This window comes from Megascapheus bottae, chromosome 13 (assembly GCF_031878675.1).
Source record: "Megascapheus bottae isolate mThoBot1 chromosome 13, mThoBot2.hap1, whole genome shotgun sequence".
Lineage (NCBI taxonomy): Eukaryota > Metazoa > Chordata > Mammalia > Rodentia > Geomyidae > Megascapheus > Megascapheus bottae.
The window spans coordinates 23,804,693-23,822,664 of record NC_143521.1 but is presented as its reverse complement, the minus strand read 5'-3'; the positions used below and the strand labels follow the sequence as shown (position 1 = coordinate 23,822,664).

Here is a 17,972-nt window from a genome sequence, read left to right as displayed (position 1 = left end):
TATGTACACAATGGAATTCTATGCTGCTGTCAGAAAGAACAACATCGCCCCATTTGTTAGGATATAGAAAGACTTAGAAAAAATCATATTAAGTGAAGTAAGCCAGACTCAAAGGAACTTAGGCTCAATGGTTTCCCTCATTTATCATAATCAGTAGAAACCTTGGGCTCTACTAGCAGAGGTCTGAAACAGAGCAAAATCTTGATACATAAGGCCATATAGTATGAAGCTAATTGAAAGGACCTCCAGGATATTGAAACAAAAGCCATATACCAAATGATTGTTGTCCTTATTGTACTATGTTATATTTCATCTCCTTTGCTGTCCCTTGGGTAATTCATATTGTTACAGTATCTCACTTTGTTATCTGATATATTGAATTTATTTGTATTTGGTTATTTGAAATTTGATAGGGAAGGGGGGAAAACCAAGACTGGGGTGGGGGGTGGGACGGAGGGTAATGGGTACTAAGACATGTGAAAGGATATCAATGTATGTGAATTAATGCACTTTCTATCTGGCAAATATCATGTAACCCTTTTATTAATTAAAATGAAAAATATTAAAAAAGAAGCATTTAAAATAGTCATACCTACAAAGAAAATTAGAAGTTCAGAGGAGAGAGAAATGTAGGGATTTGCAGTGAGCTCTGTTACACAATATAATTTCTAGAGCAATAACTACTGTCCTGCAAATATCAGATTCAGATTTGGAATAGGTGCTTTCTTATTACAATAAAATGTTTCTTTACCATAAATATTTTTTTCTTTGTCAGTCATGGGGCTTAAATTCTGGGCCTGGGCACTGTCCCTAAGCTCCTTAGCTCAAGGTGACCTTCCTACTCCTTAAGCTACATTGCCACTTCCAGTCTTCTGGTAGTTAATTGGAGATAAGAGTGACAAGGACTTTTTAATGTCCAGGCTGGCTTTTAACCGAGATCCTCAGATCTCAGCCTCCTGAGTAGCAAGGATTACAGGTGTGAGCTACTGTGCCTAGCTTTTACCATGATTTTTGTAGTGCTAGTATTCATTACAAATTTCTAAGAACAGGTCATGAGCCTCATCATGAATCAATTGTATTTCAAACTAGTAGATGAAAACAATTTGGCAAACATGAATTTAACTCTTGCTTCTCTTAGGTCCTGCTAAGCAGTAGAAACATAGCCTGTAAGCTTGTTAGAACTGTAACATATTTCCCAAAATAGATTAATTGTAATCAACTTTTGCAATTTAGCAGTAACCCTAGAGGCACATTCAATTTTGAGAAACAGTGCATAAGGCGACATCACATCACAAGATTTGCAGTTATAGCTGGACTTATTTTATTTGCATTTATACTATCTGCTTGACTGAAACAATTAGTTAAACTCATCAACAAACACATGATACTACTTAGGGATATAGTGGACAATTTCACAAAGAGCATCATAATTCACCAGAAAAATAACTGTCGTTGAATTTCTCTTAAAATTCTTTATGAATTGAAATTGATTGAAGAAGCTTTTCTGCCTATATTTTTACATCTATCGTTTTATCTCATTAGGCCATTTGCATTGAGTTGCATTCCATTTAATATATTATCACTTGGAGCTGTTTGAAATTGCTTTTATTTGAACCTCAAAGAAAACAGAATAATACAAGCATTTTGACTCAATTATTAAAGGCTAAAAATAAAATAATATTGTATGCTGGTAATAGGAAAAGACAACCCTTGTAAAGAGAAAAAGCAAACAAAACAACCTTTTAAAAATACATAGATCGGGACTCCAGTGGCACATATCTATAATCCTAGCTAATCAGGAGGCTGAGATCTAAGGATTGCAGTTCCAGGAAGAAAAGTCAGGGAGACACTTCTGTCTAATCATCTTCTCAGAAAAGCTAGAAGTGATACTGTGGCCCAAGAGATGGAGCACTAACACTGAGCGCAAAAATGTGCTGAGGCAAGGCCCAGGCGCTGAGTTCAAGCCCTGTGACTAGCAAACAAAAAAAAAAACCAAAAAACAATCTAACTACCTAGAGTTTAACTCTGCTGTTTATTTATTTACATCTGCCTAACAGATTAAGATAAACCACTTACAAAACTGCATAATTTTAATTTCAGAAAATATGATAAAATCAAATATGTGCATCATCTGAGATGACAGCATAAGAAAGTTCTCTCTGGGTGGAATAATCTGCAGATGTCTGTTAGATCTAGTTGGTCTATATAGTTGTTCAATTCTAAGGTTTCTCTGTTGAGTTTTTGCCTTGTTGATCTGTCCAAAGGTGAGAATGGTGTGTTAAAGTCACCAACAATCACTGTGTTTCGATCTATGTATGGTTTCAGTGAAAGTAAAGTTTGCTTGATGAAGTTCGGAGCTCTGGGATTCGGTGTGTAGATATTTAGGATGGTTATGTCCTCCTGGAGGAAAGATCCCTTTAGTAGTATGTAGTAACCTTCTTTGTCTTTTCTCACTAATTTTAGTTTGAAGTCTATTTTATCTGATATGAGGATGGCAACTCCAGCCTGTTTATGGGGGCCGTTAGCTTGAGAGACTTTATTCCAAAAGGTGTTTGTTTTTTGGGGTAAGATGTGTCTCTTGAAGACAGCAGAATGATGAATCTTGTTTTTTGATCCAACTAGATAATCTATGTCATTTCATCAAAGAGTTAAATCCATTGATATTGAGAGTCAGGATTGAGAAATATTTATTAGTTTCTGCCATTTTTACCAGCTTTCATTAGGGCCTGTGTCTTGATAACTTTTGTGGTACTTAGATGTTATGAGTTTTAGGTGCCATGTCTTTCTCTGCATTACATTTGTGTTGGTTTTCTATGTGTAGAACATGTTTGAGAATTTTCTGTAATGTTGGTTTTGTTGCTACAAAATGTTCAAGCTTTTCCTTGAAATGGAATGTTTTTATTGTTCCCTCAGTTATGAATGAGAGCTTAGATGGGTACAGTATTCTTGGTTGGTAGTTATTTGACTTCAGGTCATGGCATATATCCTTCCAATCTCTTCTTGCTTGCATGGTCTCTGCTGAGAAATCTGGGGCTATTCTGATTGATTTGCCTTTATAGGTGATTGTTCTCTTCTCCCTGGCTGCTTTTAGGATCCTATCTTTGGCCTCTATTGATCCAGTTCAAATTATAATGTGGTGGTGGGATGTCCTGTTCTGGTCAGGTCTGTTTGGAGTTCTAAAACCTTCTTGTATCTGGATGGGCCTGCCCTTCTGGATATTTGGGAAATTCTCTGAGATGATTCCTTGAAGTATATTTCCAATACCATTGACCTCTTTCTCCAGACCCTCCTCAATACCAATTAGCCTTAAATTAGGCTTCCTAATTGCATCTTGGACCACCTGTAGCGTTTCCTCATATTTCCTAGATTTGAATTGACTCATTTTCTGTTCTTTTTCTATAACAACTAAATTATCTTCAGCCCGAGAAATTCTCCCTTCTGCATGGTCTAACCTGCTATCAAAGCTATCTACTTTATTCTTCATCTCCCTTGCTTCTAATTGCTCATTTTTGATGCCTTGCATCTCTTGTTTTAGATCATGTATGGATTTCTTTAGCTCCTTGATTTCCATTTGAGTGGTTAGCTCAGCAGCTTTATTCTCTTTGGACATTTGTTGGAGTTCAGTCACCTTTTTGTTTGTGAATTCTATGAATTCGTCCATTTTTCTTTGAAAAACCTTTATTATGGCCTCCTTTATGGCTTCCCCTTTTTCACATATCATCTTTTTATGGTTTCCTTTTGTTTAGCTGTGGCTTCCTCCCTTATCTCTTTCTTTATGTTTTCACATTTTTCATTAATGATGTTTATCAATTGCATTTATATACCTCCTGGTAGGCTCTCCTCTAGATTTGCCACTGACTGCTCCATTGCCTGTTTCTGTTGGGTGGAAGATACTATTCCTTGATTTGACATTTTTCTTGAGTTTCTTGTTTTGCCCATTTGAAGATGGGAGCAAGATTAATACTAAACAAGATTATAATTTTTCAGATATAACTAACCTAGACCTTTTTAGTTGGCTGACAATAGATTTTAGCTCTTTTAGATTGGTAATAACACTCTCTCTTTCTTTTTGTACACTTACATACAAATCTAATACAATCACAGATGACCAATTTATGACCAAAACAATAAGCCCCTCAATCCAAACTGTATTGTATTTAAGTCCCTCTGGACCTAGAGTATAATTGAACACCTAGATAAACAGCATTGCTCAACAAGAAGTGGTGCTGGCAGAACTAGTTAAGCACCTGCAGAAAACTAAAGTTGGCTCCTTCTTTGTCACCCTGCACTAGAATTAACTCCAAATGGATCAAAGACCTGGAGGTAAAAGCCAACACACAGAAAACTTTACAAGAAGAAATAGGAGATACACTAGGCCTCCTTGGCACAGGTCCAAACTTTCTTAATAAGGACCAAGAATCACAACAAATCAGAGAAAGGCTGGATAAGTGGGACTGCATTAAACTGCAGAGCTTTTGTATGGCAAAGGACATACAAAACTAATTAGGAAGCCTACAGACTGGGAGAAGATCTTCACCAACCATACAACCGACAAAGGCCTCATATCTAAAATATATCAACAGCTCAAAAAATTGAATTAATCCAAAACTAATCTCCAAAGTAACAACCATCCCATTAAAAGATGGGCCAAAAACTTAAAGAGAATCTTCTCTGAAGAAGAAACAAAAATGGCCTATAGACACATGAAGAAATGCTCAACATCTCTGGTCATAAAAGAGATGCAAATCAAAACAACTCTAAGATTCCACCTCACTCCAGTTAGAATGGCCAGGATAAAGAAAACTAATAACAACAGATGCTGGAAGGGATCCCTAGTACACTGTTGGTGGGAGTGCAAACTCATTCAACCACTATGGAAAGCAGTATGGCAGTTCCTCAAAAACTAAACATAGAGCTCCCCTGTGACCCAGCAATTCCACTACTTGGCATTTACCCAATCATCCAGAAACAAAGACATACTAAATCCACCAGCACAACAATGTTCATTGCAGCACTATTTACCATAGCAAAGATATGGAACCAACCTAGATGTCCCTCAGTTGATGAGTGGATCAACAAGATGTGGTATTTGTACACAATGGAATTCTATGCTGCTGTCAGAAAGAATGACATTGCCCCATTTGTTAGGAAATGGAAAGACTTAGAAAAAAATCATATTAAGTGAAGTAAGCCAGACTCAAAGGAACTTAGGCTCAATGGTTTCCCTCATTTGTCATAATCATTAGAAACCTTGGGCTCTCCTAGCAGAGATTTGCAATAGAACAAAACCTTGATACAAAAGGCCATATAGTAGGACGCTAAATGAAAGGATCTCTAGGATATAGAAACATAAGCCATATAATGAATGAATGTTGTTCTTAAGGTACTATGTTATCTCTCATCTCTTTTGATGTCCTTGGTTATCTCATATTGTTACAGTATCTCACTTTGTTACTTGATATATCGGATATATTTGTATTTGGTTATTTGAAATTTGATAGGGAAGGGGGGAAAACAAGATGAGGGGTAGGGGTGGGGAGGAGGGAAATGGGGACCAAGACATGTGAAAGGGCATCAATGTATGGGAATTAATGCACCATCTATCTGGCAAATATCATGTAACCCTTCTATTAATTACAATAAAAAATATATTAAAAAAAAGAGAAAGTTCTCTCTGATGTAGATATCAAACTTTTCAGATTGCTGAAATTAACGTAATTATCCTCAAATGACATCATGTCTCTAATTAAAAGTGAGATACTAATGATACATAAAATGATTAAGTACAGAGTCAAAATTATTGACTATAATATTTTAGATTATTATTAAATTTTGATTTTCATTTCAGATAATATAGGGGATCTAAAAGCTGTGTGACAAGTTTGTTTTATTAATATTAAAATATCATTAACATGTGATCCTTTGTTTACTAACAGCCCATTTATGCTTCAAGTAATGTCTTCTAAAGAAGTTTGTTTCCTTTAAATTAGTGATTGTAAACTTTTCAGAGAGAAAATTTACATTTTTATAACCTTTCTTAATGCTACAAGTGCCCTAACAAAGAAAAATACATGTGAATTCAAAGATGATTTATTTTTATAGTTGATTCTTCAATGTATAATTGTCACTGCTTGTAGTACTGGAATATTTCAGTGAGTGGATAAATCAGAATCCATCCTATGTTAGTTCTAAAGCTTTCAGAATTTCCATTATGAAATGATTTTGTATGTAACTAAGAGTTCATTCACCAACTGCCCTTTACTAGGTCATCATGACAAAGTTTTAGCAGGTATGTTTCACTCATTCCATTGCAATAACACTGACTTTCTGTCACTTGAATATTTCACATTTCTCTGTTTCCATTCCCTATAGTGTTCTGCATACAGCTGTTGAGGAGCTCCATACTTTCATTTTATTCATTCCTAAGTAAAATGAAAGCAATATTTTTAAAGAGAACCAATCTCTAGTCTCACCTCTATTGTTTTTCTATCAACTTCAAATATTTTAGTGTAGTTACGCATTTAGTTTGTTTTTTAGTCAGTCAAACATAAGCTCTATAAGGATAGGAACTCAGCCTATGTGATTCTGCTATATTCCTACTGATTAACAGATATACACTAGCTGAAATACATATTTCTTGTCTAGTTTTAACAAAACAAGGGAATGTGGCACTGGCTGCATGCAGTTACTTAGGTTAAACAAAAGTACTGATCTTCTGCTAGATTTTTGTATTTTCTCAGGGCTGGAAAGTATATGAGACTCTTATCTCCAGCAAACTAATCAGAAAAGGGAAGAGTGACACTGTGGCACTCTGACAGAGTGCAAGCCTTGTGCACAGAGAGGCTCAGTTACAAATCCCAGGCCTGGAATTCAAGTCCCAGGAACAACTAACTAACTAAATAAATAAATAAATGAATAAATAAATAAGTAAACAAATAAGTAAAAGAAGGGAAATGACTCTGGCCTCAGAACAGATCATGTCTGAATTGTTCTCAAAGATCAAGTAGAAAGTTAAGAGGCCATTATAGGACTGCAGGAAATGCCTTAATAGAGCAAAAAAGAACAAGGAGAGCTATCTGGGGAAAAAAATAGTGTAGTTGTAAAGTGAGACACTAGGAATGAACCAACATATGGCAGGTAAATATAATAATATGTAATGTCATGCATGCATATACTTTAAATGTGGATTAAAATAAACCAATCAAACTAAAAATTATTTACAAATGTACAGGGAATAAGAAAGAGAAATAGGATAACATGCTCAAAGAATGTTTGTTGCATGTATAGAATTATCATAATGAAACACTGTATAGTTAATATATTCTAATATGAAAAGAAAATGGATATGTGGCTACATGGTACTATGCAGACCATTAAAGTACATTCCTTTTGTGTACATTCATATGTATTTTACTTTATATTACACAACAGTTGCTGTGTAATAAAATCAGAGGGTAAAGCATGTGGAGTAAACTAGTTTGAAAAACATATAGGAAGAAAGTGATTGGCTTGGAGAACTGTGATTGGAATAGCTCCAGTTAGTGTGGAATTAGGGAGCTATATATGGGAATGCAGGTGTATGTATGTGTGTGTATGTGTTTGAATGCTAGTTATGAAATCTACGTAATAGTTTTTTTTGGAAACTGTCAATGTATGTGCCAAAGAAACAAAATGAAAAAAAGAGGTCCTTGTAAGATTCTTGTAATAATCTGCTTAGATTTATTAATTGTATACTAAAGGAAAGCTTGTTTATATGCATCAGAGAGTAACAAGTAAATCTAGGAATAATTTCAAAGCTTGAAACAATATTCTTTTAGTCAGTTTGACTCATTTTCCCATAGTGAGAAAAGAAATCTATAAAAAAAAGTTGAAAAAATAAACTAAGCATGATACAAATGGAAAAATTATAGCATTTTTTCTTTTTCTATTTGTTCCCCTGAATCTCATTAAATAGTAAAAAACTGGCACTGTGTATATTACACCAAGGTGTCTTTTATTGCAAATGAGTTAATTAAGTCAGTACCTGTGGGATTTTTTATGTCATTTGTCATGAAGTTTCTCTGGTATATATCTATATCACTCTCTTTATCTCTCTCTATATATCTATCTATATAAATATATATAGATAGATAGATATGCACAATGTGCTCTTTTTCACAGTAAATCACAGGAGAAATTTAAATGGGGGTCCATACTTCACTCATGTAGGCAAGAAACAAGGAAAAATTAAGGTTTCCGTGATACCACCCAGACATCCAGGGCTACTCCAGACTCTCTACCTCAGCTTCAATCAAAAGAAGCATAAGGTTTCGTTGCATTTATGTCTCATTATCTGTGTGCTGCAGGTTGAGAAAAATTGGTGAATAAATTAGCATCAGATCAGAGAGCATGAAATTAAGGACACAAATAAAGTGAGTTGAAACATGGCAAATTAAAAACAAGTGGAAAACTTCCTAAGTTGAACATCAAGGGTTGCATGTGAACAGGGGAAATGTCGTTTCTGTGCATAGAACGTTGAAAATGCACACAGCAAGCATTGTGTTTTCATCTGTGTTGCCTCTCTCTGTAGCCTTGTGGTCAATGGGAACCTGAGCCAGAATATTTAGAAGACTGGAAATCAAAACCTTCCCAATCACAGAACCATTCAACGGACTAGAATTCACAGAATTTAGATGTGATCATGTTCTAATAGTGACATCACCTTCTAGAAACAGTTTTCAAATGCTTTAAAATACATGCAAAAATTACTTTGATTAATATAAGTCATATATGTCACACCTCTCTCTCTCTCTCTCTCTCTCTCTCTCTCTCTCTCTCTCTCTCTCTCTCTCTCTCTCTCTCTCTCTCTCTTATTCTTTCTTTTCCAAATGGGATCTTCCTCTATTGCTAAGACTGACCTCCACCTCCTGGGCTCCCAGGCTCTCCCTGACCCATCCTCCAGTTAGGTATTGCACAATGCACACACTGTCTGTATTATCACTTTAACACTGATACTTTTTCAAGATGTTTCCTTGAAACAATTTAGTCTCACTCCAATTATGATTTTATTAATTCTACCTGTGAGCACATTTTCACTTCAATATTTTTACTTCAAATATTCCTCTGCATAAACTGTATGACCCAATTATTATCACATAATTGTATTTTTTGTGTTTCTTTAAATAATTTTGGCTTCTTTTCCCTTCTTCTTTCTTGTCCCTTTTTCGTACATATGTTCAGAAACATAATTTTTTCTAGTAAACGCTCAAATTGTTTGTTGTTGTTGTTGTTCTAGCACTGTCCTCTCTGAGTTGCTATCAAGAAAAATAGGTATGGAAAACATATCCAAAATTTAAATGAGCTTATGTCTACAAATTATTTTCTCCTATTGTTATACTCAAGAAAATAAAAAATATTCTAGAAATTGGACTACTCAAAACTCTAATATATTATTCACTTAATACTTTTCCACCTGTGGTCTTTCTCTGGTACTTGTGATAAGTTTCTGTGTTCTCATCTGTGACATTGTGAGTGAAATAGGAGTAGGAAATTTTTATAATCAAGGTGTTGTACCTTTGGTGTGGAAAAGTTTTTCAGTTTGTTTAGTTTTTCATAATTGCTAGACAATATAAGTAATATTAAGTTGAATGTAATTAGTAAGTAAAAACATTGAATACATATTTCTTGAATTCATATTGGACAAATATATTTTAAAACTCAATAGTAACCCTAAGATGAACAAAGGAAAAAAATTCTAGAGAATATGAAATTCTAGATATTTCTTTCTAAATGCTACATTTACTTTAATAATAAGTCTTAATTAATTTTTACAGTTTTCTAAGATTTTTGTTCATCCTAGAACTAGTACTTATTTATAAAATATAAAAATCATATTTCTAATTCTGTATATAAATAATATATTAACTATAATATATAAATATATGTATAAGCCGGGAGTTTGGCCTAGTGGTAGAGTGCTTGCCTAGCATGCACGAACATCCGGGTTTGATTCCTCGGTACCACATACAAAGAAAAAAGCCAGAAGTGGTGCTGTGGCTCAAGTTGTAGAGCTCTAGCCTTGAGAAAACACAAAGACTGGCAAAAAATAAAAAAATAAATAAATATATGTAAAATAATAGTTCCAGTTCTCTATATTTTATATAACTATCAGTATATCCATATACTAGTACTAATTCTATAAATAATTCTATACATAATATATATATATATATTTATAAATAAAAATGAGCACAATATAAAGAATGGTTCAAAAGATGATGAGGCACCTATGGTTTTTAAAATCTTATTAAATGTTAAGTCCAGTGCCTCAAAGATTTGGAGTTAAAGTTACCATCATATAAAAAGTTACAAAAAAGTATAGTAAAATAAACTAGCTTCTTTGAAATCTACTTTGGACACTGAATCCATGGCATTTGGTTAGATACATATATATTTGCAAGAGAAATAGAAACTTTGATTCATTGAAAACTTGATTTTTCAAACTATCTGCTAAAATACAGTGCAAATGAAAGAAATTAAATAGACTGATGATCAATTTCTTTCTTACCTAAGTCAATAATAAATTAGACAAATACTCTCAAGGTGCCTTTCCCACCACCCCCTCCAAGCATAAAATGTCATCATACTCACTTTTGGTCACAACACCTTCAAGGTGGATGATGTTAGGATGATCAAACTGGCCCATGATGCTTGCTTCACCTAGAAAATCTCTGCGCTGCTTTTCAGTATAGCCTACTTTAAGGGTTTTGATTGCCACAGGTAATTCTCTTTTTCCTGGTAATTTCAGACGTCCGCTACAAACCTCACCAAATTCACCTTGTGATAAAAATGGGGAAAGTGCACAAACTCCTTTAGAATTCTTACTTTAGTAAAATTATTTAGAATTCTAACTCTTGAAGTCTTCAGGCTCAGGGAAATTTAAATTTACAAAAATAAAACTGTTAAGGGCTGGGATGTAGCTCATTGGCAATGCTCATGCCCACCAAGTGCAATGTCCTGGGTTTGATTCCCAGTATCAAAAAAGAAAAGACAAAAACAAAATACAGTTAAAAAACAAACAAACAAAGAAAAAAGTCAAAAATGTTGTCAAACCATCATCATCTCTGTTAGCAGAGTAAACTGTACTTTGGAAAAAAATGTACCAATGAGCATTGAGCTTTTTGGAAGTTTTATTATCCACCTCACTTACCAAAACCTAAAAGGAAACATGTGAAAGAAATGAAAAGCAACTCGCTAGAAATCACTTATTTCTTCCTTTTTATTAATGAAAAAGAACAGGAAGTAATTTCAAAGCAGAGATGAGTTGAATTGTACAAATTGTTTTTTAAGTTTTATGAATATGTATGTAAAACAATAAATGACGATATAAATATTTTCACTGAAGTGTTTCTGTAATAAATCAGACCTTTGTTCTTTTAACACAAACTACATAGAATGTTGTGTTTCCATGTGATTGATTATAAACCACTTCAAAAGCAAGACAATTACAAAAGATTAAAAGTCTTTGTCATTACTGCAAGCCACTGATATACTACATTTCCTAATAGAAAAAAATGTGCAAATCATAAGCATATTGGGTACCTGCTCCAATAACTCTCTCGATGGTGATACACGAGGCTTCTATCTCCTTGGCAAACTCATGGACAGCTTGACTGGGATCCTCATAGGTGTGTGGGTCAATGTAGGTCCTCACGCCTGGCAGCTTAACTGTAAAGAATATGTGGGCATTCATATTGACATGCAAATACATGAGGAAAAGTACACAGGTGTATTAACTGATACACCTATGTACTTAAATATAGCTTAAATGCAGCTGCACTGCAAGGAAAGGCACTCTCCTACATAATGGCAATTATATAAGGACAAGTATACCACATTTATAGTTCGAATAAGTATAGATATTGTGGCTCAAAGGAATGTATTATTGATAACATATTTTCAATCACAGTATTTAGACACTAGATCTCGGGTGAATTAGGACATTTTTGAAAACAATTTAACTGGACAGTGGAATGCCACTAATCTATTTCCCTGTTATTCTCTATTAAATTCAGAGTTTAATATTTTTTTTGCCAGTCCTGGGTCTTGAACGTAGGGCTGAACACTGTCCTTGGGCTTTCTTAAGGCTAGAGCTCTACTACTTGAGCCACAGCATCATTTCTGGCTTTTTTTCTATGTATGAGGTACTGAGGAATCAAACCTGAGTCTTCATGCATGGCAGGCAGGCACTAAGCCAAACTGCCGGCCTTATAGTCAAATATTCTTAATTTTGATTTCTCAGAAACTTAATCAAAACAATTTGTTATTGTATTGGTACAATAGGCTGGTATACAATTAGAAATTGTCTATTTGCCTTTCTTATTTACATGACTTCATACAAGAGTTTTGTGTTCTCCAAGTCTCAGTGCACTTCCTTGAAGACTACCTAATATCACCTCCTGAGGACTTCTTGAACATAAATAATATTAAGAGAAAATGGTAAAAGAGTCAATATTCTTTAGTATTTTGGTCACCTTACTGTGATAAAAGCTGAAGATAAACTTATCTGGCAAATAAATTCACTTTATAAACTTTATGGGAAAATAAATGAATTAAATTACTATAGTTAAGCTAAGTTTTAAGTTCACTGTCAAAACTAGGTTTTATCAGCTTCTGAAGCTATTCAAGTCATTTGAATTAAGTTTGTACCACAATATTGATTTTTTATAATTTTGATCATTTAACTTGATATTATGTATAGTGATAGATTGTTACACAATCTGTTAGAAATTATAATTAGCTTTAGAATTAAATTTGAAATATAATAGCATTTTACATTAGGTGAAATGGTTTTTTATTATTATGATGAAATATTCTTTAAATAATTGAATAAACCATCAACAGCCATCATCATTACCAAGCCCAATTGTTTTATACTTTTGTCCAACACAATATATTAGCCAGTTATCATAAGTCTTTTAAATATCCTCTTTTCTATTTTTGTGCAATTTGCTTACTGTGCCCATTATGAAAATGCATCTTCTCTTCTTCTGGATCTTGCTTTGCTTTGCTGTAGCCACACCGCCTAGAACAAAACAAACTACAATTAGTCACTTTTGAGAGGGACAAATCAATCACATTAAGCCTATAAATGGGAAACATAAGTAAAATTGCTTAATCAATGTCCATTCTAGTAATAAAATATAACCAACGTAGGAATGGAATTTATAGTCCAAAGCTATATTCCACACTCTCAGAAAATAAGCTTGTCGGAATTTTAATTAAAAGTGTGAAACCATACCTTTATGTTTAAATTTCCTGCACTGTATTAACCACATTAGTTTTGTTTGTTTGTTTGTTTTTTCTGTTGTCTTTTCGTTTCTGAATGAATTGCCTGAGAACTGCCTCTGATCCAATGGCCTTGTTCCTTCACCAACCTCTTAGAAGATTTTAATGATTTCCTCTCTTCTTTCTCATTTTGGAGTCTTTGGTTGCTCCAACTCATATTTTGTATTTACATACATTCTGATCACTATAAAAATGACCACAATCTCCACCCCCACTTCAGCTTCACTCTTGAAATTTTTATCTATATTCTTCTCAGTGACCAATAAGTTTCAAGTTCCTGTAACTGCTATAATTACTGACAAACCTTGCTCTTCTATGGTTCATAAATGCCAGGTTAAACTTTAACCCTGTCTTCATCTTTGTAACTGCCATTGATGGACTAGTAGTTTTAGTTGTTTTACTTATGCTTTGTTCCTCTCTTTGTTATGTTTGGAAATTTTCCTAAACTTATGTGGTTTGCTTCTCTGAATCTATTAATTAACACCCTTTCATTGAATACCGTTAAACCTCTCCCTAAATTTCTTTTGAGATTTTATTCATCCTTCTGATAGAATTATTTTATAGGGATATTTCATTGGTATTTAAACTTCAAATATCTATAAAATAAATTGCAATATTTCTCTCTTCTTTCAACCATTTTCTGTCTGCTCTATAGTGGTAGTGAATATCAAACCAGATTCACATTGTTCTTGTGTCCTTCACAAAAATTTTGTTATGAAACATCAAGCATTTTTTTTCTTTTTCATTGGTTCTCCCAATTATTGTTTTTCATCTGGTTATCTTTGTCTTCAGAATGCCTGGTCTTTTTATTACTTCTTTCCTAAACTATACTGTACATGCCTATACTGAAAGACAATGTATATAAGATATTCTCCTACTGAATTATCTTTCAATGATAAAATCAATAGTACAATAATAAGATAATGTTTCTTCAATGTAACTCCAGCATAAATTTCTTACCTTATTTTCTACATTTCATCTTTATATATAGAACATTTTATAAAAATCTATGAGAGATCTTTCCCTGCTTCTGTACATCTGACTGCTATAATTGCCCTTTGCAAAGAAATTTTTCTTAAGTATGTACAATTATCAAAGTCCCATTCAATTACTACCATCATATTTTTCCTTGATCCCCAAATTATGAAAACTTGCCCATCTAAGAACAGAAACTATCTCTGTCTCTCTCATGGTGTGGTTTTCCCTTTATAATTCAGCACACTTACTTGAACAGGTTTGTAAATTCCTCTACTACTTGCCAGCCTCTTAAATGGCAAAAGTTATTATTTGCAAATAAATTCTGGCATTGAACCAAATATGGCATTTAACATATTTGTTACATTGATGAATGAATTAATGAATGAGTGAATGAAATATTGAATGTATTTACACAATGACAGGTATTTGGCAATTGACTCTGCTGATGAATACTGACTGAGTTTCGTGGTGTGTGATTGACCTTGTTAACACTGAACAGAAGCAATGAAAATATTTAAATTATTCTGGTTAACTATCATAAAGTGAATTTCCTATTTATAAGACACTACTACAAAAATAAGTTTGTTAAACATAAATCTTCCCTTTATTCTCACACTAGGAAAATACAACCAGAGTGGAAGACTCACAAACCAGCCAGTCAATAAAAAGCAGTTTCACAATTACCATGTAATTGAACTATTCATAAGCATTTGCCAACAGACTGTTCATGGTTCCACATTCTGGGACATTTAATAATTTCTGCATTTTGACACCAAAACAAAATGCATTTTGTTCTCTGTGATTTCTTAATGCATAATTAATGGATAACACAGTGATAACCAACACAACACATTTTATGCCAATTTTGAAATAAATAAAGGAGAGAGAGCTTTATCATATTTAAGAACTGGTGATTAGTAAAACACCTTTAGTAAACATACTGTGCACATATCATGTTCTCAAAGGGAAGAACACTCACAGATGAGTTCTGGTGGCTTTTGAAATTTTGTTCCTAACACATAAAAGCATTTGTTATTGAAGGACTTTTAATACTTACTGTACTCTTCTGAAATAGAGAGGAGAAAAGCAAATACACAAGACTAGACCAAACTTTTACTTGGATTATTCAAGAATGTCAGGGTATTTCATTAAAATGTTCATAATTTTCTTAGGTAATGTGTACTTTCTGTGTTTAATGTATGTGTCTTCGTTCCATCTGTCTTTAATGTTTTTCCCTCAAGAAAGAAAAATCACAGATATTTCTTTTTTAAGGATGTTCTAAATGCAATTTTAATGATACTGATAGAAGTCTTCTTTGCAGGAATTCTAAAGAAATCTAATGGGTAGATGCATTCTTTACATTAGAAAAGAAATGCTCAATCCACCAATTTTGACTCCTCAGTTTCTCAATAAATGACTAACTTTTCCAAGTGGCATAATCCAATAGCCTTTATCATTAAATCATTAAGCCTCACATATATTCAAATCACATGCAAATTATTCATATGAAAATGGAAAGAAAACTTTTGATCTCATCTAGAAATGATTTGAGAATACCTTGTTGAGGAGTGGTTAATATTTTATTATCTAGGGTGAGAGCCAGGAGGGTAATAGTAATACCCTCTGTGACATGTACAGCTGCATGACACATTACCATATAAAAGTAAGTTCTGGAACCCCCTAAACCCTCATTTAAGCAAGCCTCAAGACACACCAAGTAAAAGTGCAACTGGCGGAAATTGGCACTCAAATGGTGGTTCAGCCTCATTAACAAAGCATTGCAAGGAAGATTGTTCATTTACTATCATCTTCTGTACCTTTTCCAGATGCATAATTTTAACCAAATACAACAGTATATGAATATTTCATTGTGTACATAAACTAGGCTTCAACTTTCTGATTTTTTTTCCTAAATAGAGAAGAAATTTCCTTCGTTTTATTTCATATTACAACTGAAATGAACTTTGAATATATTTTACTAAAAAAAACCTGTAGTGTCTTAATTCAGAAGATATATTGTCTGATTCCTTATGTTAGTATTTCTCTAGAAAACAACATGTTCTTTGTCAGAGTCTGATATGAGAAGCTATAAATAGTCTTATAGAGATACATGTAAAAATGAAAATGTGGGTAAATTACAAATCTGTCCCTTTCCTCCCAGTCTAAGAGGGTGAACAATGCAACCCTGAAAATATTAACGTTGGTTTTAAAAAGCATGATGCCAGGGCCGGGAGTTTGGCCTAGTGCTAGAGTGCTTGCCTAGCATGCACCAAGACCCAGGTTCTATTCCTCAGTACCACATACATAGAAAAAAGCTGGAAGTGGAGCTGAGGCTCAAGTGGTAGAGCTCTAGCCTTGAGAAAATCCAAGGACAGTGCTCAGGCCCTGAGCTCAAGCCCAGGACTGGCAAAAAAAGAAAGCATGATGCCAACTACTACATCTAAATTCAGAGGTTTGAAATTTCCATTAATCTTAAATAGTAGTGTTTATGTATGGATAGGGTTGCCAGTGGAAAAAATTCCTTGGAGGAATAGATGTAATATTTAATAATGTTTGGAATATGAATGTCAAGCGCTCTGGAATTCTAATCAAGGTTAGTCTATAATTTACTAAATGCAACCCTATTGGCCAGTAAGGAAAAATGACTGAAAGGAAGAGCCCAAGAGTGCATGCAAATGCTGATTTCGCAAGAAATTCCCCACCAATTGGCTCTTTCCTTTGACTTACAGAAATAAATATTTCTGGCCAGGCGCATTGGCCTACCCTGTAATCTTAGCTAATCAGGAGCCTGAGATCTGAGGATGAAGGTTTACAGCTAGCCCTTGCAGAAAAGGACTTGAGACTCTTATCTCCAATTACCTCTAGAAAATGGGAAGTGGGGCTTGGCTCAAGGATAGCGTGGTAGCCTTGAGCTGAGGAGCTCAGGTGCAGCTCCATGATCCCTCCCCCCCCCCCCCACACACAAAATGAATACTTCTGAAACAAATTGGATAAATTATGAGGTGAATAGTGGAATGGTTTTGAAATTTGATTTATCTAAGAGAAAATATAGTTCTATGCATGGCTATGAAGTAGAAAGTCCTTTATTTTTCATCTGTTTCCAAGATGAAATTATGAAATGCTTTTCTTTTTTTTAATTTTTATTTTTTAAATTTTTTTATTGTAATTAGTAAAAGGGTTACATGATATTTGCCAGATAGAAGGTGCATTAATTCACATACATTGATACCCTTTCACATGTCTTGGTACCCATTACCCTCCCCCCCAAACCCCATACCCATCTTGGTTTTTCCCCTCTTCCCTATCAAATTTCAAATAACCAAATACAAATAAATTCAATATATCAGATAACAAAGTGAGATACTATAACAATATGAGATAACCAAGGGACAGCAAAGGAGATGAGAGACAACATAGTTGAAATGCTTTTCTTATATTTCAAGAAAACATGAGTTAAAAATTTTAGCAACACAAGCATCTCTATTTTAATGGATAAAACCCATTACTTTTTTAAAAACTGAAATTTTTCTTCATAAATATATACTCCTGGGCCAGGAGTTTGGCCTAGTGGTAGAGTGCTTGCCTAGCATGCATGAAGACCAGGGTTTGATTCCTCGGTACCCCATATACATAGCAAAAAGCTGGAAGTGGTGCTGAGGCTCAAGTGG

The 17,972-nt window shown here is 34.0% G+C and overlaps 1 protein-coding gene across 6 annotated transcripts in view; it reads right to left on the bottom strand.

The window, feature by feature from the left end:
* The window catches only part of Epha5 (EPH receptor A5), a 286,938-nt gene that overhangs the window by 34,798 nt on the left and 234,168 nt on the right, over positions 1–17,972 (bottom strand). For all 6 annotated transcript variants that reach the window (XM_090343502.1, XM_090343504.1, XM_090343505.1 and 3 more), the window contains 3 exons: positions 12,996–13,063; positions 11,581–11,706; positions 10,630–10,815 (listed from right to left, as the gene is read on the bottom strand). In XM_090343502.1, the coding sequence (XP_090199628.1) occupies positions 10,630–10,815; positions 11,581–11,706; positions 12,996–13,063 (380 nt within the window). The remainder of the gene's footprint in view (positions 1–10,629; positions 10,816–11,580; positions 11,707–12,995; positions 13,064–17,972) is intronic.